General features: G+C 54.6%; 1 protein-coding gene across 3 annotated transcripts in view; it reads left to right on the top strand.

Moving 5' to 3' along the window:
• The window catches only part of DOCK1 (dedicator of cytokinesis 1), a 374,752-nt gene that overhangs the window by 135,455 nt on the left and 214,694 nt on the right, over positions 1-24,603 (top strand). For all 3 annotated transcript variants that reach the window (XM_053922126.2, XM_053922125.2, XM_053922127.2), the window contains exons 25-27: positions 2,822-2,928; positions 18,201-18,328; positions 19,991-20,086. In XM_053922126.2, coding sequence (XP_053778101.1) covers positions 2,822-2,928; positions 18,201-18,328; positions 19,991-20,086 — 331 coding nt within the window. The remainder of the gene's footprint in view (positions 1-2,821; positions 2,929-18,200; positions 18,329-19,990; positions 20,087-24,603) is intronic.

The following is a 24,603-nucleotide window of genomic DNA, read 5'->3' as shown; positions in this document are numbered from 1 at the left end:
TTTGGCATTCTTTAGGGTTTGAATTTCATATGTAGTTGTTGGGTTTGGGTTTTGGTTTTGTTTTTAGAACCTAAAAAGTCTGTCAGTAGGCTTTTAATATTCGTGCCGCACCTTCTCTTTGTCATAATGCTCACAGCTGCTCTTTGAGAGCTCCTGGCTGGGGAGCGGGAGGGCTGTAGGTCTCGGGCAGAAGAGTCAGATGTCACCTAAGATAATATTGAAAACAAACAAAAAAAACTTGGGGGAAGCTGGTCATGGGGCTTTCAGACCCAGGACGGAGGCTGGGGACTGGGTCGGACCTTTCAACCCGGTGTTACCACCGTCACCCCCACGCCCATCCTCAGCAGTTTCCTGGGTAGGGTATCACCGCCTCTGGAAAGAGCCAGCGGACGCACAGTCTTTGTTGTCCTGGTCACCTGCAGCACCGTTTTCCTCCAGTTTTGTTCTTGTTTTAACATTGGGCACAACAGGTACGTCCAGGCAACGGCACCATTTTACCAGCCTGAAGAGCCACCCAGATATTATTACTAAAGGGTTAGTTACACTGAGTAAAACGTGCTCATCCTTCGCATGCTCTCCTGCGGCCACCACGGGCCCCTTGTGCCCTGGAAGTGACAGGTGGGCCTGGCAGGAGGTGCTCTCCTCCCTGACTCGTCCTGTCTCCGGTGGGCCTGAGTGTTTCCTGTTCTGCGTGGACACATTGGCTTTCTGCTCCCAGAGACAGACAGTGTTGGTTAGAGCTTAGCAGGCCCTAAATGAGACAAGGAGAAATATCTGGGTCCCTGGGTGCCGTGTCCGCCCTCCCGGGCCTGTGGTGTTCATCCCTGCCACCGGTTCTTAGAATGGTCCCCAGACCAGCAGCCCTGGCAGCCCTGTCAGCCCCCTGAAACTGCCCAGAAGATACTGAATCCCGAGGTCCTCCCCAGATCTGCTGAATCCTCCAGGTGCTTCCAGGGAATGTTGTGGGGGGTCGCAGCCACATTCTGAGCCTGTCCTCCTTGCCGTGCCCAGGGACTGGCCCCTCGCCCATGGAGGGGTGGCACCCTGTGCCTGGAGACCCAGAGACACGCCTTCCGTGGGGCCAGCCCAGTCTGCTCCGGTCCCTTGGCCCTTTCTGCATGTGGACACCTCATCTACTGATTAAAAAAAGAAAAGACATTTCACACTATGTATACATGTTTTCCTGTTTAGAAAATTGACTCGTGTTTGGATGAAACAGGAGAGATCATAGGAGAACAACTCAAACTTAACTTCCCTGGATCCTTCCAGTTATCTTTCGCACACCCCACATGCACCCCCTAGAAATTCAGCACCACATTGGTTATATTATGGTCGGCGCCCGTACTTCAGGAACCTTGTCGCCCCGCAGCACGAGGCCATCTTCCACATCATAACCCTTAACGATTTTCATCCTGCTCCGGCCTGGGCTGTCCCGCCATTTATCTCAGTAACAACAAGAAGTGCATCGATTCTGTGCTTTCTCCACGCAAGATAGGCTTCCCCGGAGCACTCGCCACGCACTATCCAATTAATCTTTACAGCGGCGGTCCGGCAGGGGCGCTGTTATAACCCAATGTTGTGCTGAGTCAGTTGCTCGTGACGACTTAGTTCTTCCAGGCCAGCCCAGGCTGTGAGGTCACGGAGGACGGGCCGCTAGGCTGCCCTGCGGGGTGCTGGGCCGCGTCCAGTTTTTCATTATGGTAAAGCGGGCTGCGGTCACATTTTTGTGGCTTCATTGTCTCTGCCCTTATTAGCATAAACAGAAGTGGAATTACTGGGCCTTGCGTTTTCCTAGAAGATTTTGAATAGCTACCACCCATTTGCCCTCCAAAAGGTCAAACCAAACTTCTACCAGTGTGTTTGGTATCTGTCTTACCCAACTTTGCCAGTATGTGGAATTATCATTGTATGAACCTTTGCCCCTATCGTTGGGGAGAAGGGACCTCACAATTTTAATTTGGGTTTCTTTGGTTACTAGCAGGTGTTCTCCTAATACCCCTTCATAGGTGTTTTGGCCACTGGTGGAAGTAGATTTTTAAAAGCTTTGCTACTGAGATAGGGTTTCTGTGCTGCAAAACTCATCAGTGTCAGCGTTTCATGGACAGTCAGCTGGCTGTCACAATTGTGTGACCCCAGTGTGGTCCGCGCCCCCACCCCTGCCCTGGGCACCACTAAGCTTGCTATATGTACAGACTTGCCTTCTCTGAGCCTTTCGCACGAGTGGGATCATGCGCCATGTGGCACATGGTACCCGTCGTCTTTCATGTAGCATCATGAGGTCAAGGTAGTCCCTGTTGGAGCCCGTGTCAGAGTTCCCTTCCCTGAGTGGGTGAACTGGAGGAGGGTCCTGCATTGGGATTCTCCGCCCACCAGCTGGCACCTGGGCTGTATGTTCCCTCCTCGCTGTGATTCATGTCCCAGGTTTTCTGTGGATATGTATTTCCATTGCTCTTGGGCGTGGACCTGGGGGTGGAAATGCTGGCTCATGTGGTGGCTGTTCTCAGCATTTTGAAGAACTGCCCAAGAGTTTTCAAGGTTATTCCGTCAGCATGGTCCAAGGGGTCCAACTCCCTCACATCCCAGCCAACACTTGCTACTGTCATTTATGTCACGGCCGTGTTAGTGGGTGTGTGGGAGAAACAGCATCTTAAAGTATCGTTGTTTTGGACGAGACGTTGGCCCATGCTGCACCATGGGCATCAGCCAGCATCCTGTGGCATTCCGTGGCCCCTGAGGGGCCTTGCATCTCCTCGCCGTCTTGTAGCACTTCGGCCGCTTCGCTGTCCGATCCTAAATGCCTCCCTCGTGTCTTTCCTCGTAGCACGGTGTTCACTGAGTTCGTCCTCAAGGTCCCCACGGGCTCGCTGACCATTCAGAAGCTGTATTGCTTGATCGAAATCGTTCACAGTGACCTCTTCACCCAGCACGGTGAGTGGCCCCGGCAGTCATCGGACTGCCACCTTAGTGCTGTCTGCAGACCCCGCCCCTTCTGACCTCTCCTCTCCATGCCAGAAGAAGTGGGGGTGCCACCAGGTGAAAAAGCTCCGCGACGAGACAGGAAGGTTTAGCTCTTACACGGAGCACGGGCGCTGACGTTGGGCCCAGGCGATGCATCATGGAGAAATGCAGGCAGAGCCTCCTGGAGTGTGATCAAGGCGAGCCCCCGGGCCCCTGAGCAATCAGCGTGCATTGTGGCTGTCCCCACGTGTGCGTGGCACTCCTGGGGCAGCAATCACTGGCCGCTGCGCAGCTGATTGCAAAGGGAAACGTGAAGTTTTCTCTCAGTGTGGCTGCCGTGGTTCCGTCTCACCCCGGACTTCGCGGTCTTGGACGGGGTTCCTCCAGCCCTGCTCCAAGTGACACAGGTGCTGATGGCTTCTCTCCTCATTTTTCCCGAGGAAAGCCTCCCATTCCCCCATGTTACCTCCCCGCCCTTTTCATTAATCATTTTCTTTCCTTCTGGATTCGTTGAATTAATATTTTACACTTGTCAAGCAGCTTTATGGAAAGCGGAAGACCTTTGCCTAATTCCATAACCTTCCTCATTTATCAGAGGCAGAGGTGAAAACTACAGAGTGACATTCGGACTGAGAAGCACAGATTTGCTCTATTCCGTTTCTGTCCAGACGCCTTCACTCATGGGTGGCATTGCTCCAGGGCCGGGGCAGCCCCCTCTCCCCGCCCTCCCCCTGACCCCGGGGCCCACGTTCTTGTTGAGTTAATGGCTGGACCAGGATGCCATGTGTGGCGTTTGGACCCTGTGTGGGCCTGCTCACTTTAATCTTATTTCTTGGTTTAACTTTATAAAACACACTGGACTCTACCCTTGCAGCTAAGTGCACGCTAAGGGGAATGTTAAGGGAGTGTAGGTGGTAAGGGAACACCCAGGGAATGTTCCTGTTTATCACTGGTTGTGACGTCAGCCTCGAGGCTGGGCAGGTGCTATTTCCCCTGTTCCTCCCGCCACCCCGTTTCTGTTCTCATTCTTGGCCTCTCAGACGTTTGTCCGAGACTGCTGCGGATGCTGGTGTGGGAGCGCGCCCCGTGCAAACAAACATTTGTAGCTGTCAGTGAGCACTTGTAGCTCTTAATAAGCATTTGTAACTTTTTTAAAGCGGCAGTTTTGCTTAATAAGGAGTTACCAGGACACACAATATTTTGGAATAAGCTGTATCTTTTTAAGTATAAAGTTAGGAATTTAATCTTAACAGCAAGTTGTACCCACCAACACAGTAAGCGAGATGGTGTGAAATTGGTGAATCTGAAACTATCTCGGGCTAAGTGAGCCAAAGTCAGCCTGAAGCTTCAGGTGTCACAAGCTGCTCCAGAACTGCCCGCTCAGTGGAAGTCTTCGGAGTCTCCGGGGGGAGCGCCGTGCGTGCAGCCCCTCGCCAGCCACCTGGAGGCGCTTCGCTCCGAGTGTGCTGGCCCCCGGGGAGGTTGAATTCTAAGGCTCTTTCTGGGCAGGGACAGCGAGGGCAGCCCCAGTTTCTCTCCTCTGCAGGCTTCCTGCTTCTCGGGAGCAGCTAACAGCGTCCGGCCTGCCCATCAGGAAAGGCCAGCTGGTGGAAATCTCCCTGCTGGCCTCTTCTTGCAAAGATGTCACACCTCTGCAAACTGTTCTCTGCCACCCTTGGTTCAAATAGGTAGAGCCGGACCATTTTCTGAGGAGGGATGAAGGCTCTGATTTTCTTCCTTTGCTCCATTTCTTGTTAATTGTTAAAAAATGTAGTTGTCCGTGTCCTCTTTCCTGTCCCGAGGGGAACCAGTCAAACTGACTCCCCCTGTGTCCAGATGTTTAGAGTTTGATAGAATGCGATTTAGCTGCACAAGCTGCTGAGTGTGCCAGCTCTCTGGAATGTTCTCTGGGGCGTGGGATCAGAGGGCGTCACTGTGCGGGGGCTCCAGGGCTGGTCTTTGGTCATTAGTGCATATAATACCTCCCAGAAGACACTTTGCTCCAAAACTTTTTTTCCAACTGCCCTCAGTTCCAAAGGCATCCCTTTGCTGTAAGAGTTTTGTTTGAGTGGGAGTGGCGAGCTGACCTGTACAAGGGGCCAGCAGTGACTCCCAAACCCTTAGGTGCCCCTCTGCATGAGACCTCCCCTTGACTGGTGTGGGTCCCCAACTGCCGAGGCTCCCCGTGCCCTGGCTGTTTCCTCCCTTATTCCCTGTTGCTCCTCTCAATCCCTCTGAAGGGCACTGAACCTGACGATGATGACCCAGCTGGTTTGTCTGGCCGCACCAGAGGTGTGTCTTCTCACAAATGGGGTTGCGTTTGTCTGGCCCCAACCTGTGTGGACACCTCAGCGGCTGTTCCTGCCACCACCTGCTCACAGGTGTCCCCGTTGTGATGCTTCTTCTAGAGCAGTTTTATAAAATTAAGATTGTCTTCCATTTGCTAATTATTTAACTTATCCCCAGATCAGTGGAGATAGGGAAGGAGGGGCAGTCCAAGTCTATCTCTGGATTCATTGTAACGTTCTGTGAAAATTATGGAATATCTCAAACTAACAGAAAAGGGGGAAAAGGGATAGCAGATGCCCAGGCACCCATGACGGGCTTCAGAGTTTGCAGGCTACAGCCAGTCTGTCTCCCCCGGGGACCCTGGAGCGCATTTCAGCTGTCCCAGCGCACCGTTAGGAGGCCTTTCCAGGTGTGGGGTGGTTTCCAGAGTGATTGGCATTTCAGAAAAGGGAGGATGTGCAGAGGGGCTGGCCCGTGCTGCTGTCTGGACTCCACCCTGGATATTCTGCTTTGGTGGCCGTGAGGGACCCCGGACTTGTCAGCGGGCTGCACACGAGAGCCCGAGAGTTGCTGGTGACGGCTTCCAAGCCTTGTCTGCAATGTGACTGGACTGCGTGAAAGTGGTTGAGTAGATGACGCGCCTCACTAAGAGATGGCTCTTGCGTGTCATCTGTGATGTGGAGTGAGCCGATTTTCAAAGCAAGGTATGAAGGGATGGCCAGGTCAAAGCGTCCTAATTTATGCCTCTGGAGCTTTATCTCCATGTGGTTGTGTTGTTGCCCAGAGATCAACCAAAACCATGAAAACAAAAGCTTAAATCCTGTTACAGAAACGAGATATTTCTGTATCAGCAAACTGAACTAAACCCTAGGATGCCAAGGTTTAGGGTTTGTGCTCACACAATGTTTTACATTAATGTTCCTGAAACTGGAACAACAGGAATCAGCCTGGGGTTGCCTTGTCTTTGAATTCAGTCAGGAGCATGGGGCACACGTGCAAGAAGCCTTTGAGTCCAGACGGAGGGCCTGGGAGCACATACTCTGGGCCCCGAGGTGCTCCTTTCCGCTGCGGTTCTGCACCCGAGAACTTTGGAAAGCCCTTGCCAGTTAACACCAATTCCTGTCTTTACCCTTCACACCTCGTCTTGCCATGTCCCCATATTGAAAGTGGCAAAAGCAATGGACGGATCTGCGGTGGAGTGTGCTATATGCTGAGCACTGTGTGTTAGTGTTGTTTGGGGAGAGTGGGTGAGGTTCGAAGGGTAAAGATTTGATGATTTAATGGCAGGCAATGCCTTTCTTGTTTTGATAGCAGTTTCATCCTCTTGGTGGATTCCTTGGCTGTAAGCCTGGCTGGTGTTCCTGGCTCCCCTTTCTTTACTGCTTTCTGGGCGTTTTCCCTTGGGGGGGAGTGGGACGGCCCCCCCCCAGGGACTCTTCCCTTCAGTCCAGCAAGCGGGCGCCTTTTTCAGATGCCCGTCGGTCTCACAAAACTCCCTGTGTCCCGTGTCTGAACAGTGCGGGGCTTCTTGAAGATGACAGTATGAGGAGCTTACGTGATTTTCCTCACTCTTCTTTTCAGGGTGAACGATCCTTCCAGTTAGGAAGCCAGTGAGGGTCTCCCTTCTCACGATGGGGACATTAGTTACGGCAGCCCTTTGGGGGCTGTGGGCGAAGGCCTGGTTACCTGCTGGGACTAGCTATTAGGGAATATTGAAGTCAGGTTCCTGGGCTATTTTCACTGTGATTAGATCCAAGGTAGAAAATGTATTATCTCTAAAACGTTTTCTATTCATCGAATCCTCGTGCTTTAAGTGGTAGAAAGAAAAGCTGTGTGTTTAATACAGGCCTGTAATAAAATAGGCCTTAATGCTTTGATCCATAAACAAATCAAAATAAAAATCTCTTTAGTTTCTCCACTGTGAATACTGGAGAGGTAGTCCTCTCTGTATTGGAAGGAATCTTAAACCCAGGGCCACTCTGTAGCAGGTTGGCTCACAGGACGGATGACGTGGACTCGGAGAGGTGCTGGAGTTGGGCGGGGCCGCCGTGTGCTCTAGACACCTGCGGTGTATCATTCACTGTCATTCCGGAGTATTTCAGCTACAGCAGGGCTGTCGAACTCATCGTCACCGGGGCCACATCAGCCTCGCGGTGGCCTTCAAAGGGCCGAATGTAACTTTAGGACTGTATAAATGTAACTACTCCTTAACTAGGGGCAAGGAGCTCAGTGCTGCCGCCGGGCAGAAACAAGGTGCTGGGTCGGATCCGGCCCGTGGGCCTGGTGTTTGCCACCTCACCTGTGAGCTAGGTGGTTGTGCCGATGACTGCTAACGAACGGTACCAGCCGGCAGCCCCAACGACTGGTTATTTTAAATAACGGTGGAGTATGAATGGCATTTTCTCCTCGTCTGTTGCTTGGTGCCTTGAGAACATTTTCCCCGTTATCTGTAAAGCACTGTACCTCTTTCACCCCTCCTTCTACCTGCCATGCTCTATCTTTCCTTATATGTGTTGTCGAAAAGGGCACGGGTTGTTAAAACAATGCAGCCTTTTAGAAACAGTTTATTGAGGGTAAGTCAATTTCAGTTTCTTAATGACATCCACTCCAGTTCCATTATACTTTGTTGAGTACCTACCATGGGCTCAGAACTGTTGGTTAGCAAGTTTAATTCCGCAGACTTCAGAGTCTTAAAAAATGTGTAATTGGAAAAGAGCAATTCTCTTAAAGTCCAGATAAGGGCCCTGGAGTTAAGTAACAAGTCGGGGCCTGTAAAGAAAAGCAAAAAGCCAGGCAGGGAGCTGTCCACTGCTGTGGTGCTGATTACAGGTTGTGTTTTTGTGAACCCATCACCTACTCTTAAACTATTTCACACCCACCATGGGAGTAATGCATTCTGCAAACGGAATTCACTTCCAATGTCACATGTGACAAGACAAAAATAAATATGTGAATGAGCGCTACATAAAGTAAACCAAATTGAAGATTCACTTCCAATGTCACATGTAACAAGACAAAAATAAATATGTGAATGAGCACTACATAAAGTAAACCAAATTGAAGATTCACTTCCAATGTCACATGTAACAAGACAAAAATGAATATGTGAATGAGCGCTACATAAAGTAAACCGAACTGAAGGGCAAGATGTGCTCTTACAGCCTCCGTAGCTTCTCCCTTCTTGTTCGCTGTGCGACTCTCTCCTGTAAATTGGCAGGACTGGCAGTTTCGCAGGGTGTGGTTGGCCGAACCTTCATCAGGGCCAGTTGACTGGGTGTTCTTTGCCCACCTCTGGGTGGTCTCCTGCCCTGTTGCTTGATGTTGGAGCAGGAAGAGTGGTCTTCAGAGGGGCTGTGTCATATTGGCCAGGCTGACCCCGGCCACCAGCACAGCACAGCCCTGAGTCTTGACAGTGCAGGATTCCTTTGAGGCCTTATGAGCCTGGCTCTGTTCCTGCAGCACATGTCACCTACAGGTGACTTGCCTGAGCCCCTGGGAGGAGCCTCAGGTCAGCCTGCCATTCTCCTTCGAGACCCAGTTCTTCTTCTGTTGTGTTAGCCACTGCCTAGGTGCAGAGACTCTCCCCCGGAAGGGAGTGTTCCACACCGTGTGTTTTTGACATTGTTTTTACCACATACGTTTAACTGTCGGGCCCCCAGGAGAGAAGTGTGTTCCCGACCCCACTGACCCAAGACCTGTGTTCTTCATGACCTTCACTTGGCAGTTGAAAGAACACATGCCCCTCCCAGCCCTGTGCGTCCTCTCTGTTCCCTCAGCCCCCACAGTGCAAGGTGCTGCCCAGGGCCTGGCAGGCATGTGGGATTCTTTCTGAACCTACCAAGCACCTTCTTGATGTCCTTGAATCTGCCTGGAGAACAGACTCCTGGCTTGGCTGGTACTTCCCACATGGTCTTCCCTGGCATTTTTCTTGAGCCTTTCCAATTTTTCTTTCTGATTTGTGGGAGTCATTTGTGGTTTTCCTCCATTGGTCCTTCTTTCATTTCTTTTTACTGACAAATGATTTATTATTACACTACCAATGGATGCTTAAGGCCCGCTATGACACTTCTCCAGAGTAAAGGGTACAAAACAGCTGTTGTCCCCTCTCTTCTTCCAGAAGATGTCACGCTTGTCACTGACACCCAGCAGCTTCACCCAGAAGACATAGCTTTGACCAGCTTCTTTTTCCCATTTCCTGTTGTCAGCCCACATCCTGCCGTGTTACTGCCTCTGGTTTCCAAGATACTTTTCACTGCTTTGCCACCCTCCTGGTAAAGGTGCTGGTCCCTGGAGCTGAAGCGCAGGCCCCTGGGCTTTGCTCACTGCAGCACCCCGCCCAGGGCACCGCTGGCGTTCTGACCAGAGCCCTTGCCAGGGCGCCACCAGTGGACAGAGCCAGAAACCCGGTGTGGGGCGGCTGTGTTGAATTCAGTTCCAGAAAGGGGAGAAATAACACGCCCAGGTTCACTTGAGTGTGTCCTCCCAGTTCTGTTGCATCAGGATGGTTCTTGGAAAAATCTAATGTGCATCTCACATGTAAAGATACCAGAGTCATGCATGTTTACATGCGTGCACACAGGCATGGAGCCGGTGTAAGGGTCTGGCCTCAGGATCAGGCACGGGACCTGGCTCAACTGCTGCTCAGCGGTGCAGCCCCGTGCACCCTTCCGCCAGGCCCCGTCCCCGCGTCTGTGCCGTGCAGACCCAGCTAGACGGCTCCACTCTGCATGTCTGCTGCTGGGGGGGCGAACGTCACTGGAACGAACTGGGTCATGGGTGCCGAGTTCTCGGAGGGGTGGAAAGTAAGATGATGGCCCGTGAAAGGTGAAGAGCGAGCACCGCCCACCCCCCATTTATATGGCTCTTACTGTTTAATTCTCCTTGAAAGTGTGACTCTGGATCTCAGTTCCGTGTAACAGGCTCAAGGGTATTAAACGCACTTTATGGATCGTTTGTTTAATGTGACCAAACTGAGAATTAAGAAGCACATTACTCAGTGTTCATAAAACAAATGTTTTCAGTGAACAAATTCATTCTCACATTTGCGTTTTGTGGTAATGTAGAGCTGTAATGGGGTTCAAGACGGATATTCTGCTTGGACGTTTGTAAGCTGATGATGCCTGTTGAATACCTTTTATAAAGATTAATACTTCTTACCCTGTGCCCATTACTGGGGCATTCATCATCCTGGCTTTGCTCGCATGGCTGAGGATGAGCAGATGTCGCGTTCCTGCTGTCTGTGATCACAGGGGATCACCCTGGGGACGCTGGAGGGGGGCTGGGGGGCGGCAGGACCTCCAATCCCACAGCTGGGCTGCCCGCCCCTTCCTGGCTGCCGGGGAGTGCCGAGACTGGTCCTGGCCAGCTAGGTTCTGTCTGGACCCGGACTCGGAGCCAGCGGGCGGGGTTAAGTCCCGGAGTTGCATGCATGCCACGCAGGTCTGGCAGGAGACGGCTGTGGTCCTGATTCTGCTGTCAGTGAGGAGCACCAGCTCCTTAAAATGAGTGACTGCCCTCAAGGTCCCTAACATCTGCTTCCTGGCACGCTCCAGGCTGTGCGACCCAGCATGCAAGTCACGTACAGGTTCCAGCGGCGCCTGGCTGGGTGGCTCTGTGGGCTGGAGCATCGTCCCGTAAACTGGAAGGCCGCAGTGAGCGGGCACATGCCTGGGTTGCGGGTTTAGTGCCCGGTCAGGGTGTGCGTGGCAGGCAAGCGATTGATGTCCCTCTCTCACATCCAAGTTTTCCTCCTTCCCTTTCCCCCTCTCTAAACGTCCTCGAGTGAGGATAAAAAATAATTTAAAAATAAATATTCCAGAGACCACATTAAAAAGTACAAAATAATCAGTGGGATTGGTTTTAATAACACATTTGATCTAAAATGCCTCGGCGTGACTGCAATCTCAGTTACTCACGACGTACTCCACGTGTGGTTTTCGCGCCGAGTCGCTGAAATCCGGTGTGGTTTCGACACACACAGCCCACCTCTCTCGGGTGCCAAGTTCTTATCAGAGATACTTGATCTGTCTTAATGAACATTTGGTGAAACCCACCATTGAAAAGTCGATTTCCAGACCCAGGTTGTTCCAAACAGCTGTTTCCAGTAACTGAAGCAAGTGTCATGTTTTATTGTTTATTCTGTTACGGTTGTCCCAATTATATTTTTCCCTTTTGCCCCCTTCCTCCCAGGCCACCCCTCTCTGCCACGGTTAGCCCCCCCTCCATGTCATTTTTTTACATTTAAATTTAAGTGACCTAAAATTAGGTAAAATTAAACATTGCATTCCTCAGCGGCACCGGCTGTGTCTGCAGGTCCCGCTGGCTACTGGAGTGGCTGGCGTAGCTTAGGCACGTGTTTCTCTGTACTAGCCGTTGAAAAGGCTGACCTTGTATTATGTCGTTTCTGTGATTGCTGTTGAAAGCCACCATGTATGGGGTGCTCACTGTCTGCCAAATGCGGAGATTATGCCATTCAGTTCTCACGTTGCCCCGAGAGGCAGACAGCAGCCTCCTCGTTTTGCAGATAAGAAGCATTCGGGCTTAGAGGGTTTTCGTGGCGTGCCCCAAACCCAAAGCAGAGCGCGAGCAGGATGGCGGACGCATGGGGGTGGGCGGAACCTGCCGGAGCCCAGGAGACGTCCCCAAACCCCACAGAACCCTCGGGTCCTGGACTGCTGGTCACGTGGCTGTACCAGCCATATTCCAAATGGTTATCTGTGGGCAATTTATTTGAAATACAAAGTTTGTTTCTGCTTTTGATTGTCAGAGTTCCCAGGCCATCTGTTTGGTGCCTAAAGGGACTATTTGACACCGATCATCATATAGAAATGGCGTTCTGTTCGTGGGGAGGGCAGGGAAGGGAATCAGGACACGGAGCTGGGGCGGCCTGACAGCAGAGTCCTCTTCCCTGCCTGCGAGGGACAGATGCCTGCTTTCAAATAGGTTGCTGCCCGTGTGAGTGCGTGGGTGTGTGGTGTTTGTGCAAGGAGTGTGCGTGCGTGTGGTATGGGGGGGGTTCTGTGTGTGTGGTGTTTATGCGTGGCTGTATGTTGAGTGTTGAGAGTGGGAGTGTGTGTCTGTATTTTGAGTGTGTGTGTGTTGAGAGTGTGTGTGTGTGGTGTTCGAGTGTGTGTGTCTGTATTTTGAGTGTGTGTGTCGAGTGTGTGAGTGTGTGTCTATATTTTGAGTGTGTGTGTGTCGAGAGTGAGAGTGTGTGTGGTGTTTGAGTGTGTGTCTCTATGTTGTATGTGTGAGCGTGGGCAGTATACCTTCTTCCATGCCGTTGGGTTTTTGGTCTTGACTTGCGAGGACATTCGAGAGACTTGAGTGTTACTTAAAATTGTGTCCTGCCACCTCCTGAACACACCGAAAGGAGACCTACACGCGGAGGAAGAGACACCCTTGGGAAGTGGGGGTTTGAGCCCTCGTGCCAGTTTTGCTTTCGGGGAGGGCGGCCGAGTGGGCGGGGGAGCCCGGGAGCCGCACTCCTGTCTGTGACACACACGTGCACATGCGCGTGCAGGTGCCCCTCCGCATGCCGTCCAGACCAGCTTGGACGCCGTCCAGGGAAACTGGGTCACCAGAAGGCGGCCGAGATCTTGTTAGGATGCTGTTGTTCCTCTGGTGTCTTTTAAGGACAGAACGGGCTGTTTGGGACTGCAGGTCCCTCCCCACCCTTAGCAGGTGTGCTGTGGCTTCCCGGTGAGAAGCAGACGTGACAATGTAGTCACACGGCAACCCCCTGGCCAGGAAGACAGAGCTGTTCACAGTGAGCATGCGTGTGTGACACACACACACACACACACACACGACCTCCATCAGGTCTCGGTCTGCGCGCAGGGCTCCTGGTGTGGATGAGAACAAGGCCTGGCCCCTGGAGGTGGCATCCCAGCAAGGAAAAGGGGACCACAGAACCAGTGCGGCCTCGCAGTGTTGGCTGCGCTGCCCTTGGCCGGGGCCCAGCTGCTCTGAAGGACTCCGGGGCCTCGCCTTCCCTGCCTGGGGCTCTGGGCCACGTTTCTGAAGGGCACCGCCGCCCTTGCCCCTCCATCCTCGGAGGCCTGTGTGACATGCCTGGTGTGGTCAGTGCAGCCTCGAGGAAAAGCCTGGGCACCCGGCGGTCTGGTCCCGAGACTCGTGTGTGTCGGAGGCTGGAGCTCTGTCCTTGGCTGGGGTGTGCTGGCCCTCCCCCTGGAATGGTGACTGCTGTCACCACGCCCTCCTGCGGGTGCCATCTGCATACTCCCCTCGGTGAAGTGTGCTTACCCCACTTCCTCGCGTCCTGCCCTCGTGGGGTGGTCGTGGAAGACATCCGGGTTGTGCATGCTGGTCTCCCCGACGGGTCACACCACGTGGGGCTTTGGTGTTCTCAGGAGGCTGCGAGAACGAAATGTGCCGTCAGCCTTGACAGAGTGGCCATGAAGTCCCCAAAGGTTGTGTGGTTTCTCATCAAGGGACGCTGGATAACAAACAGCTCACCCCTGGGCAGGGGGACAGGGGCCGTCCACTCAGGGGCCCCACACGGCTGACAGTGCCTCCCCGCTGAAGATGGACAGGGAGGCCGGGCCTCCTGCACCCTGGGGTGACTGACAAATGGCAGCTACACACTCCATTACCTGTGAGAACAGTGCAGTCCGCACACAGTGGCTTTCCCGGCCTGGCAGGTAAATGGGGCTTTAAGGGGTGGGTTCCGCCAGGCCACCTGGGCGCCAGGGCCTGAATGGCCGTTTCTGGCGTCTCTGAGTCTGGAACTGGGCTCCTCTGATTCTGTGAGACTCTTCATGGACACACCCTCCCCCTCGGGGCTGGCCAGCCACCAGGCCTTCTGCCCCCATTGGGGCCCTCCTGGGGTTTTCTGGGCGGCCTTGCCTGGCTTTCAGGGTGATTTGTTTTCCCTGGTCCTGTTGCCCCAGTTTTCCTGGACCTGCTTGGATATTCACAGTCCTGCCTTCTCCCTCAGAAGCATCTTGGGAATTCAGCTTACTCTCCTGAATGGTGGCAGTGATAGGGATGACCGAGAGTGGACGGGGTGGCCACTGATTTACCCCCTTTGAGGGTGACCACACGGGACAGTGTGTTTCCGGCGGAAGGGAGAGACAGCCCATCCTAGGAATGTCCTGCTGGGGACCACGAGGGTGGCACAGGCCTCCCATGGGACGGGACTGGACTCAACAGGTATGCCGGGTCTCAGGAGGTGGGAGTGTCACCCCTCTAGTGGACGCTGTGTTGTGGTTAAGGTCAGAGGTGGCTGTGGTTTGTGAACGTCCAATACTCTAGGAAAGACGGCAGCCTTTGGTGTCGGTGGGATTCACGTGTTCGGTGGGTCAGCATTTTGGGCAGATGTGTGTTCGGGCTGGCTTCGCTGCCCGGAGGTCATTCTCTTCAGGTATGTCCTTGGCCTGGCTTTGTCCTTGGGCAGCCCTCTCATACTGTGGACCCTCCCATAGTGACAGCGTGTCTGGCTCAAGGGGCCTTGATGTTCGGAGAGACGCTCTTCATGGGGACCTGCGTTCATCCGGTGGCAGCGCAGGAAGGGTGGGTGAGAGAAGAGGGAATCCACTGGGCCCCTGACATCCAGGAGCACAGACACAGAGGGACCGACCTGGTGACCTGGGACAGCGCCTCCTCCCTGCGCTGCACTGTGCTCTGGCTCCCGGACCTCCTGCTGCTCGGTCCCTGAATCACAGCCGAGAGGCTGGCCTGTGCCCAGCGGGGCAGCGGGGCAGCGGGGCAGCGGGGCAGTGAGGCAGTGGGGCTGCGGCCTCTCATGCACGGGCTCTGCCGAGGTGCTGACTCCTGCAGTTAGGAAGTCAACAAGTGAGCTCACATATTCACCGGACGACGCCTTCTGAATGCGTGGGGCCGCTCTCAGTCCTGTCCGGGGGACCCATCTCAGCGGAGTTTGAGGAAGTCTGAGCGGTACTTCCTGCCCCTGGTCCCCAGATGCAGTGGCACGAGGGGGCTCATGGACTTCTGTCCCCCCATTTCTCCGGTCCACTCCCGCGCCCGCTCCTGCGTCCGCATGCCGGCTTCCACCAGTGTGTGCGTCGTCCTCGGGAAGGTCTTCGACTGGCCCTCCGCGTGCGCACAAGACCCTTTCCAGGGGTTTGCGCTCGTTTTTTTTCTTGTATAAAAAAGGGCAGGAAACAGTAAAGCAGCACATGCTTCTACGTCTCAGTAACGCTGCAGCCCCTACACTGTGAGACCCTAAAAGCCGGCGGAGTGTATTTAATGTTCCGAGCTCTGCTGTCTTCTCCCTTGTGCTCCACGCCTCAGGGAGGGACAGTGGCTGGCCAGGGCCCCAGCACGGAGCTGGGCGGTGCTCAGAGCGCCCGCCAGGGTTGGGGAGGCTCCGGCTGGGGGGGTTTCCCAGCTGGAAGAGGCATTTAGTGATGGCGTTTTATCCTTGATCTCCTTGGTATCCGTTTCCTTGTTGCTCTTGAATTTTCTGACCCCCTGTTTCTCTGCTGCTGTCGAAGGAACACCTGAACCCCCAAACATTCTCTGGCTCTGATCCTCGTACCCCAGGGCCCCACATTTCCCAGCCTCCCTGCAGGACTTGTGTCTGCTCCCTGTTCCCACTTCTTCCCTCCTCAGCCCCCAGGAAGCTGCCTTGGGAAGGGGTCTCGGTGCCTTTAACGACACATCCTACGCTGTTTTGGTCAACCTGTTCTCGCCACCATGTTGGGCCGTGCGCACCACCCTGTCCTCCCCCTGCCAGGGGGAGCCCACGCCTCCCTGCCTCTGCCCCACCTCTCCTCTCTCTGCCCTCGTGTCCTGCATCCCTCCTGTCTGGATGCTCTCCATCCTGCACACGGCCCCCCAAGAGCATTATTATATACCTGGCCTACCTGGCAGGGAGGCTGATGGCCCCCCCGGTCTGTGTTTCTCAGCCAGAAATCGCCTCCAGCCTTGAAAGCTCTCTCTCCATTTGCCCCCTTGATGGGGTCACTTTGGGTGTCCAACAGGCAACTCCAACTCGACTGTCCGAACCCAAACCCTATTCAGACACCCCTACGCACCAGGATGCGGGCCCAGAGTATCTGACCCTCCAGGTCTCCACACCCTCCCCTGCAGCGCCAGCCTGCCTCCCATCTATTCTTGTTCACGGTCTTTTTTTCAAACTGACAGCTGCAGCAGGGGCTCGGGCCTTTGGTGTCTCTTCCCTAGACGGGTGCAGGAACTAACTGACTGACTCCATGGCTCCCATCCCCACCACCCTGCCTGTGCAGCATCACGGAGGGTCAGTGTAGCATGCTCTAGTTCCCCACCCCCTTCCACCTCACCCATTGGGTTCCTGGGGAAGCCCAGCCAGCACCGGCCCTCTGTTCTCCCGCCACCCCTCCTGAACTGTACGCATGCATCTGGGCATCCATCGTTTGCTCCAGCCTCCCTGTCTGTGCGTCGTGGTCCCTTTCCTGGACTATCCCCATCCCCCCATTGCCACCCCACGTGGCAAATTCTTGTTCTTCCTGCCAGCAGGGGAAGGTCCTGCTTCCTGAAGGACCTTCAGGACAAAGTTGACTTGAGAGACCTCCCTGGCTCTCAAGGCCAAGGTCGGTGCCTGCTCCCCGCTGCTCCCACCCTTCACATGCTCACACGTTAGCTCAGGAGTCTGGGAGGCCGGGGAGAGGCTGTGGCTCGTTACTGGCATCGGTGTCACGTCATGACCACGTGTCCCCTGTCCTGAGCGTCTAACCTGTGCCAGGCTCAGACCTTCCAGTTAACCTTGGAGGAGAGCCTTGTGCCTCATACCTGAGAGCAGCCTAGGCCATCGTGCCCGTGTCAGAGACGAGGACACTGAGGCTCGGAGAGGGCACGCGAACTGCCCAAGGCGGCCCTGCTCAGAAGCCCGCAGAACTGGAGTCCGACAGCGTCACGCCGGAGCCTGAGCCCCGAGCCAGCACACTGTCCCTCTGCGGGCACGAGCTGGCCAGAAGTGTCCTTGAGCAGGTGGCATCGGGTGGAGGGTCATATAAGGGACGGGCCAACAGAGCGCAGAGGCCTGCAGGAGGCCGTGGCGTGTGTGAGTGAAGGAGCTGTGCTCCATCCCTCCCCGGAGTGAGTTCGGAGAGCTGCCACTTGAATCAGTTCTGTTGTGAAAAGTGGTTCGTTTCAAGGTGCACATCACCGAATTGGTAGGTGCACAAAATGAGTGAAAACTCGGGCGTGTGTCTGCGTCTGTGTGCCCGCTGTGGGAAGTACGTGCTGAGGTGTTTTGCATGTATCCACGCGCAGTAATTCTGTCTTCGCCGTGGAGGATGCGTCCCAGCGCCCCGCGGATGCCTGAGACCGCGGGTGGTGCCCACACACACATCCCGTGTATACCAACACCTGCACATAGTGTGTTTTCTCCTACCCACACCTCCTATGCTCGTGTTTAGTTTATAAGTTCGGCACAGTAAGAGTAACACAGGAATTGATAGTGAAATAGGGTAATTATAGCAAGATACTGTAACAAAAGTTATGTGAATGCGGTCTCTCAAAATACCTCATACTGTTCCTTCCGCGTGGAGATGCTGGACAAAGGGGTGACTCACGTGCTGGAGGCGGATGGGGCAGCATGGCGGGAGATTTCGTGACGCTAATCAGAAAGCATGCAATTTAAAACTCATGAATAGTATGTTTCTGGAACTTTCCACGTACTGTGTTCGGACTGTGGTTGGCTACGGGCACCTGAAGCCACAGAGCAAGGTGGTTGGTAGGGCGGAGTGCGGCGTGTTTGTGGAGTGCGTGTATTTACAGAGATACCCGTGCTTGTGCGTGCAAACGCCATCGCAGCGGAGGTGACTTCCTCATAGTGCAGCACCTGACTGTCTCCACATGTCAGCTGGCAACATGCAAATGTAGTGTCCTTGGGAATAATGTGTCGCGCTAGGGAAACCAGCTCCTAGCAAACACGAGCCGCGTCCGGGGGGGGCCTCCCGCTGACTGGCAACCCCGTGTCCCCACAGACTGCAGAGAGATCCTGCTGCCCATGATGACTGACCAGCTCAAGTACCATCTGGAGAGGCAGGAGGACCTGGAGGCCTGCTGCCAGCTGCTCAGTAACGTCCTGGAGGTGCTGTACAGGAAGGACGTGGTGAGTAGGGCGCACGGGCCGCCCGGAGCGCGTCGTGACTCCCGCACACCCCGCCTGGGGCGCTCCGCGAGCGTTCCAAGAGGAACACCTTGGTCGTATGGGTTTTCCACTCACTCGGTCAAGGTGCACTCTCAAATTTTTTAATTTACGTATGAGGTGTGCTAGTTATATTACAGCGTTTATTCTTCCACGTCAAACGACTTGTTTTTAAGTGTCTTTCCTGTACCTTGTCAGCTAAACGCCTCTCAAGACTCAGGTTCCGATTCTCAAAGCCGGGCCAAGGCCTTGGTGTCGAGAGCGGGGAGCAAGCAAGCGGAGGCCGTTCACCTGCACTCTTTCCTTCGATTCTTGCTCCTTCACAGTGATGCACGCACGCAGGGTTTCTTCCAAGCCACCGGCGTTTCTGCGGGTTTCGAGGAAGCAGCGTTGTGCCTCCTCCGCCAGGTCCCTCTCCCCGTGGGTGATTTTTTCCTGGGCTTTCCCAGCTCGTTTTTATTCTCTAATGACACTTCCTCCTGCACCTCTGAACTCCGCACCATGCCGTCGACCTTTTCCTTACTCAGCAGTTAGTGCAGGCACGGGTGAGAGTCGGACCCTGCGCTCCCCTGCCCCCGGCGTGCCCCCACATGTGTCCCTGCGCACGCGTGGGCACGCGTGACGGCACTGGTTCTCCCGGAGTGTCTGCAGGCGTGTACGGGGCCTCGTCGGTGTCTGCCCGAGCACCGCGCAGACCGGCGGGATTTTCACGTCGCAGGGCTGGCCGTTAGCCCTGTCCCGCCTGACCTCTGACACGATCCCAGTCAACACACATGTGTGCCTGTGCTGCCCATGTGCCCCGGCCCGACCTCTCAGAGCCCGGCCAGTGCCCTTGGAGACCAGGCTAAATTCACCCTCGGCGGCGATGGCCACCCGGGGACACGGCCTTCAAGAGGCTTTGGAAGCCTGCACCCAAAGGGCAGCCTCCAGTGGTTCCAGTCCAGGGCCCAGGGTGTCCCTGTTTTTACTGGAGGTAATTTGGCAGTAAAGCCTCGTGCGGCCTGACCTCACACAGCAGGTGTGGCCTGGCCTGGCCCCATGTGGAAGTTACTTAAACACGTTCAGTCCTACGGCACGTGAGATACACGAGGAAACTCCTATTCACAGCCAGCCCTGTGGCTCAGTGAGTCTCAGGTGGCGCCCTGAGCCGGCGTGCACACGTCCCGCTCCGTGCGCTGGATCCCCAGGTTGCTGGCGTTGACGCACAGAGCCCTCTACGGTACTGCCCGCCTGCCCGCCTGCCTCCCTTACAAAGGGCCCTCCAGGGTGCTGCCCGTCTGCCTGCCTCCCTTACAAAGGGCTGGCATCACCAGAAAACTAATTGGTGGGCTAATCAGGGTTCATAAACATTATGTTGTTTAAACAGATTTGCTTTCATTTTTAAGGTTTACTTGAATTCAATTACTATGATTATATAACAAATTATCATTAATGGACTCTAATTAATAAAATGGCTTGAGTTTTCTTTGTGAAGGCTTTTGCCTTTGACAGGGACCATTTTTCATCTCGTAAGGGCTACTCATCAATTTACTCTCTTCAGGGGAAGTGGGTTCGGTGACAGCCGCTGGGGTGGGCGTCTTGATGGGTGTCCCAGGCGCTGGTTCTGACCCGTGTGCCCTCCCACAGGGACCAACGCCGCGGCACGTGCAGGTCGTCATGGAGAAGCTGCTCCGGACAGTGAACCGGACCGTCATCTCCATGGGGCGCGACTCGGAACTCATCGTAAGTGCTTGGTGCCCTGGCCGGGGGGGCTTCTTTGTGGCGAGAGCCTCTTTCCCAGAATGCCATTGACTTTCCAGCCTGAACGTCCGGCTGGTCCTTTTCCAACTCTCTTTTAAAACTAAGCTTACTTCCTTCCGTGTAGCGATGGGGCGCTGTGCGTTTATTTACCTTTTAAACTGTGCTCGTTTTCCGCCGTCTTAGAAGCAAGTGTCCAGGTTGGAGGGTGAGCCAACCAACATTTTAGAGACGAGCATTTGTTTCTGCTTTGTTATCACTCACTTTTAGCAAAGGACATGTCTGTTCTTCTAAGTGTCCATCCTTCTGGCTGTTCTTTCTCCATATTTACATCTACGATGCCGTGAATAAAATTCTTCTGACAGACCTTAAAAACTAATTGAGGTGCTCTGATGTAGCCATTTTATTTTTACTCTAATGTGTTGTAGATGCTCCTCCTGTACAGATTATTGAGGCAAGAGATGGTATTTTTTTAAGGAAATTTCTAAGAATAACATAAAGCTTGTATTATGGTGCTTTACCCCAAAGCTTACCACTTTCCTCCTCACCCCCATTGTTCTTACGTTTGAGTTCTTTGGCAAAAGATGCAAACGTAGGACCCATTTAATTTCTTTCTTTTCTGGTACATGCTACCATTTAATTAAGTTTCTTCGTTGGCATTTGAAAAAAATAACTTTCCCAATGAAACAGCAGAACGTGCTGTTAGAGTCTCCACTGGTTGTCTGATCGGCACAGTCGTCTTCGTGTGGCCTTAGCTGTCTCCACCTGTCCTCGACATGGACAGAGCGAGGTGACCCCAGCTCTGTCCCTCTGACAACGAAGCAGGGACACGGTGTTGCCCTCGGGATGGTGTCACGTGGTGGAAGGAGTGGTGTACGGCTTCCTGTGCTGCTGGGATGGGCTGGGTAGGCCAGGCTGTGGGCGCTCGACGCCGCCCACAGGGCCACAGTGAGCGCGTGGCGGGCTCCCAGCAGGGGAGGCACGTGAGCTGGAGAGGTGCTCCTGTCTCTGGTTAGGGGTTGTGTTTCTGGACTCAGGGCCGGCTGGCCAGCAGTTAAACTGGGGGAGGTGGGGGGGAGCCCCTAAATGTTGGCACAGGTCCTTGGAATTGGAGAGATTGTAACCCCTGCTCACAGCTCAGCCAGTGGATGTCACGCAGGTGGCACAGAGCGTGGTGTCGTCTCTCAGACCGTGGGGTCCGGAGGTGTGTGGGAAATCTCTCACGTCTCAGGCAGAAAGGTTACCATGGCAATGATGAGAGCTGCCCGTCACCGAGCCCTGGTGTATGTGCTGGCCGCTTTGAGGCTCACAGGACGCTTTCCGTGTGGTTCTCACCTTCGTCATACCTGTGCCACCACAGGAAATGCCCTGCGGGGACGAGACAGCGTTCTGTGCCCTGCAGCTCTGGTGCGCGGCCGGGTTTGGTGCCAGCACCGGCCACCCTGTCCCTACGGAAGGCGGAGGCCGCGGATGTGGATCTCATTGGGGCTCCAGGGTTTCCAAGAAGACTCTGGAATACGCCCAGGCTGACATCCTCAGTAGGAGAGTGACCGTCCAGGGTCCAGGACAGGAAGCACCTTTTCAGGGTCACCAGCAGTCCCTCCCATGGGCCAGGGCCTGGGACCATCTGCAGGTGGGACCGCCGGCAGGTGGGACCGTCAGACCAGGAGCTGGAGGCAGCTGTGTGGTGCGAGGGGCCCTTAGGGGATCCTTGGGGACAGTCCTGGCACTTCCTGAGGAGGGTTACGACGGTGAGGACCCACACTGGGTCTCACCCAGCGGTGTCTCCCTCCTGCTGAGTAGTCGGCTCCGGCCCAAGGCAAGCAGCCCACGTCCGGGCCCATTTCCCACTGTCCCCACCTTCTGCAACAGAAGTTCAGGAGCAGGAAGCAGATCTGGGCCCCGATCCTGACCCTGAGCTAACACCTCCCGACTCCAGCGCCACCAGTATCTGTCCCAGGAGTCTGGAGTCTCCGTTTATCAAAGCAACTAGGCTGTCCTGGAAGAAACCTCAAATAACAGCTGTGAATAAGCTCTAATTGCTTAATGAGCGACGCCAGCCTTGAGATGTTTTCAGGATGGGTATGCGCCACTTAAAATTAGAATTGCTTAGAAGGACCTTTCAGTCACTACAGGTCCCTCTGTGGTGGCCACAGAGTGGGAAGATGCTCCCTTGCAGGCTGGGCTCGACCTTGTGCTCGACCTTGAGCTTCTTTGTGGATTTCAGCTTCAGCTGCTCCACGTCGGTGTTGCCGCTTATGTATGTAGGTTAGAGGGGGATGTAGGGTGGGGGGAGAGATGTCCCTGAGGAGGGGACAGCAAACTTGATCAGCAGGCTTCTAGAGTGGAAAAAGCCCGGAAAGTGGCACACAGACCTGTCTGGGGGGGTGCTGACACCCCGTCGTGTCACCGAGGTCTCCGTCCCTACGTGCTTGTCACTCAGTTGTACATCCATGGAAGGGAAGTGGTGTCACTGCGCATCAGCTCCCAGAGGCTGAGTTATCTCTGAAAATGGCCGTACAGAACGGCGGCGATAAGTGTTCCCTTGATGACCGATTCCATGGTGTTGGCAGCAGTCACACCAGAACTGCGGCCTCTTCTCCCCCGGGGGCTGGTGGTGGGCAAGGGGGTCGAGGTCTGGCACGTCCCGTCTCGCGTGTACGGGATTGAGAACCGGCGCGTCGCACAGCAGTGGAGGAGCTGGGGCTCCCGGCACGAGCCTTTCCCTTCATCAGTGTCGGGAGGGTTTTACATTAACCTCCAGGCAGTGGTCGAGCGCCCTTGTTTTAGTGCCTTTTCTCTGTCAACATTGTGTCTGAACTAGGCTGTTGCAATACGAGGGTGGGGCCGGAGCCTCCCCGGTCCGCCCCCAGAGGGGCCTGGCGGGTGTCCTGCCGCACGACGAGGCTGCCACCCCCTCCTCATTCCAGTGCAGTCGGATCCTGTGGAGACGGCAGTGAAGGGCTTACTGTTGTCTTGTCTGACTTCAGAGTTTCCTGTTCTCTTCGTGTTTGAAGAGGGTTGTAGGCCCTCAGTGGGAGGCAGCTCTCTTAGCCTTTGGGCGAGTTCAGAGCAGGTGACTGTGGTGGGTTAGGTGCTCTTGTCTATGGGCAGGTGGCCTGAGCGACAGGTAGGTGGGTGCTTGGGTCCCTGCATCCCAGCCCCTGTCCCCACCTGGGTGACTTTGCTGGAATAAGCACTTGTCTGCAGACGTGTTTGAGAGCCCAGGAAATGAGTAACGCAGGAATAGTCCTTCTGCAGTACTCAGCTGCTGCTTTCAAATGATCAGATTTACCTTCTGTTAATGGGTCATTTAAAAATGTAATTGAGTGAGAAGGACTTTTAAAGATTTTTCTGTGGCCTGGATACACCCCAGAAGACTTGAAATTACCAATTCCCTGAAAGGAAAATGGGAGTGTCTCGAAGGAGACATTCCTGTGCAAAGTTCTCCGAAGCAGGCTGGGGAAAGGGAGACTTCCCGCCTGGGTCCCCACTTGCCTCGTGACCTCCAGACCTCCCGACCCTTCCACTCAAGTGATGGGGGCTCTGTTTCCACTCCGAGCACCACCCACAAGGGGCACTGGAGGGGTGGGGTGGGTTTCCTCATGACAGCGGCGTCCTGGGTGGGGAAGACGCCATCCGGGAAAACCCAGTGCTGTCTTTGAACTTGGCTGACCCGCACAGAGCCACGGCTTGCTCACTGGGAAGAGGAGCATGGTAAGAAATGGCCGTTCAGTGAACAGAGCCCCCTTCCCAAGACTCGTCACCAAATATGTGCACGAAGACATGCTGTCTCAGCGCAGGGCCGTTCAGTGTGCAATATTTATTCTAATGGGGTTCACGAAGCAGTGTGCTTTTGCGAAGAAATGCTACTCTTAATGTTATTTGCAGAAGGGCATGATACATTATAAAGGTTTCAAATGGACAGCGTCTGGATTTTCTGAGCACGTGCCATCCAAAGTGTCTTTAGCAGCAGGCTGGGTAATAAATCTGCTTAGAGAACATGTGACTTTCAGGAAAGCACCTCCCCCGGGTGCATCCGTCAGCTGCGGTGCCTGCAAATTCACTTTTACTTGGTGTGTGTGCAGCAGTGTTCCCTGCCTTCCTCGTGGGCCGGTGGCCCTAGCGTTTTTCACAGGGAAGGCCACTCGCTGAAATCACTGCAGAGGAAATAAAAACCACCACGTCGTTGCCCGGGTGAGACAGGCCGCAGCTCTTGCGTGTTCACACCGGACGGCAAGGTGCCCCGCGCCAACGGCCAAGCTGCTCAGCAGGCGCTGTGGGGCCTCCACAGGGCCCGCTCCACGGCCAGGGTGTGCGCTGCACGTTAGGGCGTGTTTCGTCAGCGCTAACTCACAAAGCGGGATTTCCCGCAGTAAATGAGCCGGTGGTACACACACCCCGAGCCCCACGTGCTGCTGGTGGTTTGTCTTGATGAGGGGAGGCGGGTCCCATTGCAAAGCCGCTCTGCCGTCTGCAGGCGATGCTGCTCCCGGAAGCTG

The sequence above is a fragment of the Desmodus rotundus genome, chromosome 4 (assembly GCF_022682495.2).
Source record: "Desmodus rotundus isolate HL8 chromosome 4, HLdesRot8A.1, whole genome shotgun sequence".
Classification (NCBI taxonomy): domain Eukaryota; kingdom Metazoa; phylum Chordata; class Mammalia; order Chiroptera; family Phyllostomidae; genus Desmodus; species Desmodus rotundus.
Note: the sequence above shows the minus strand (reverse complement) of the source record. Positions and strands in the feature narration are given on the sequence as shown.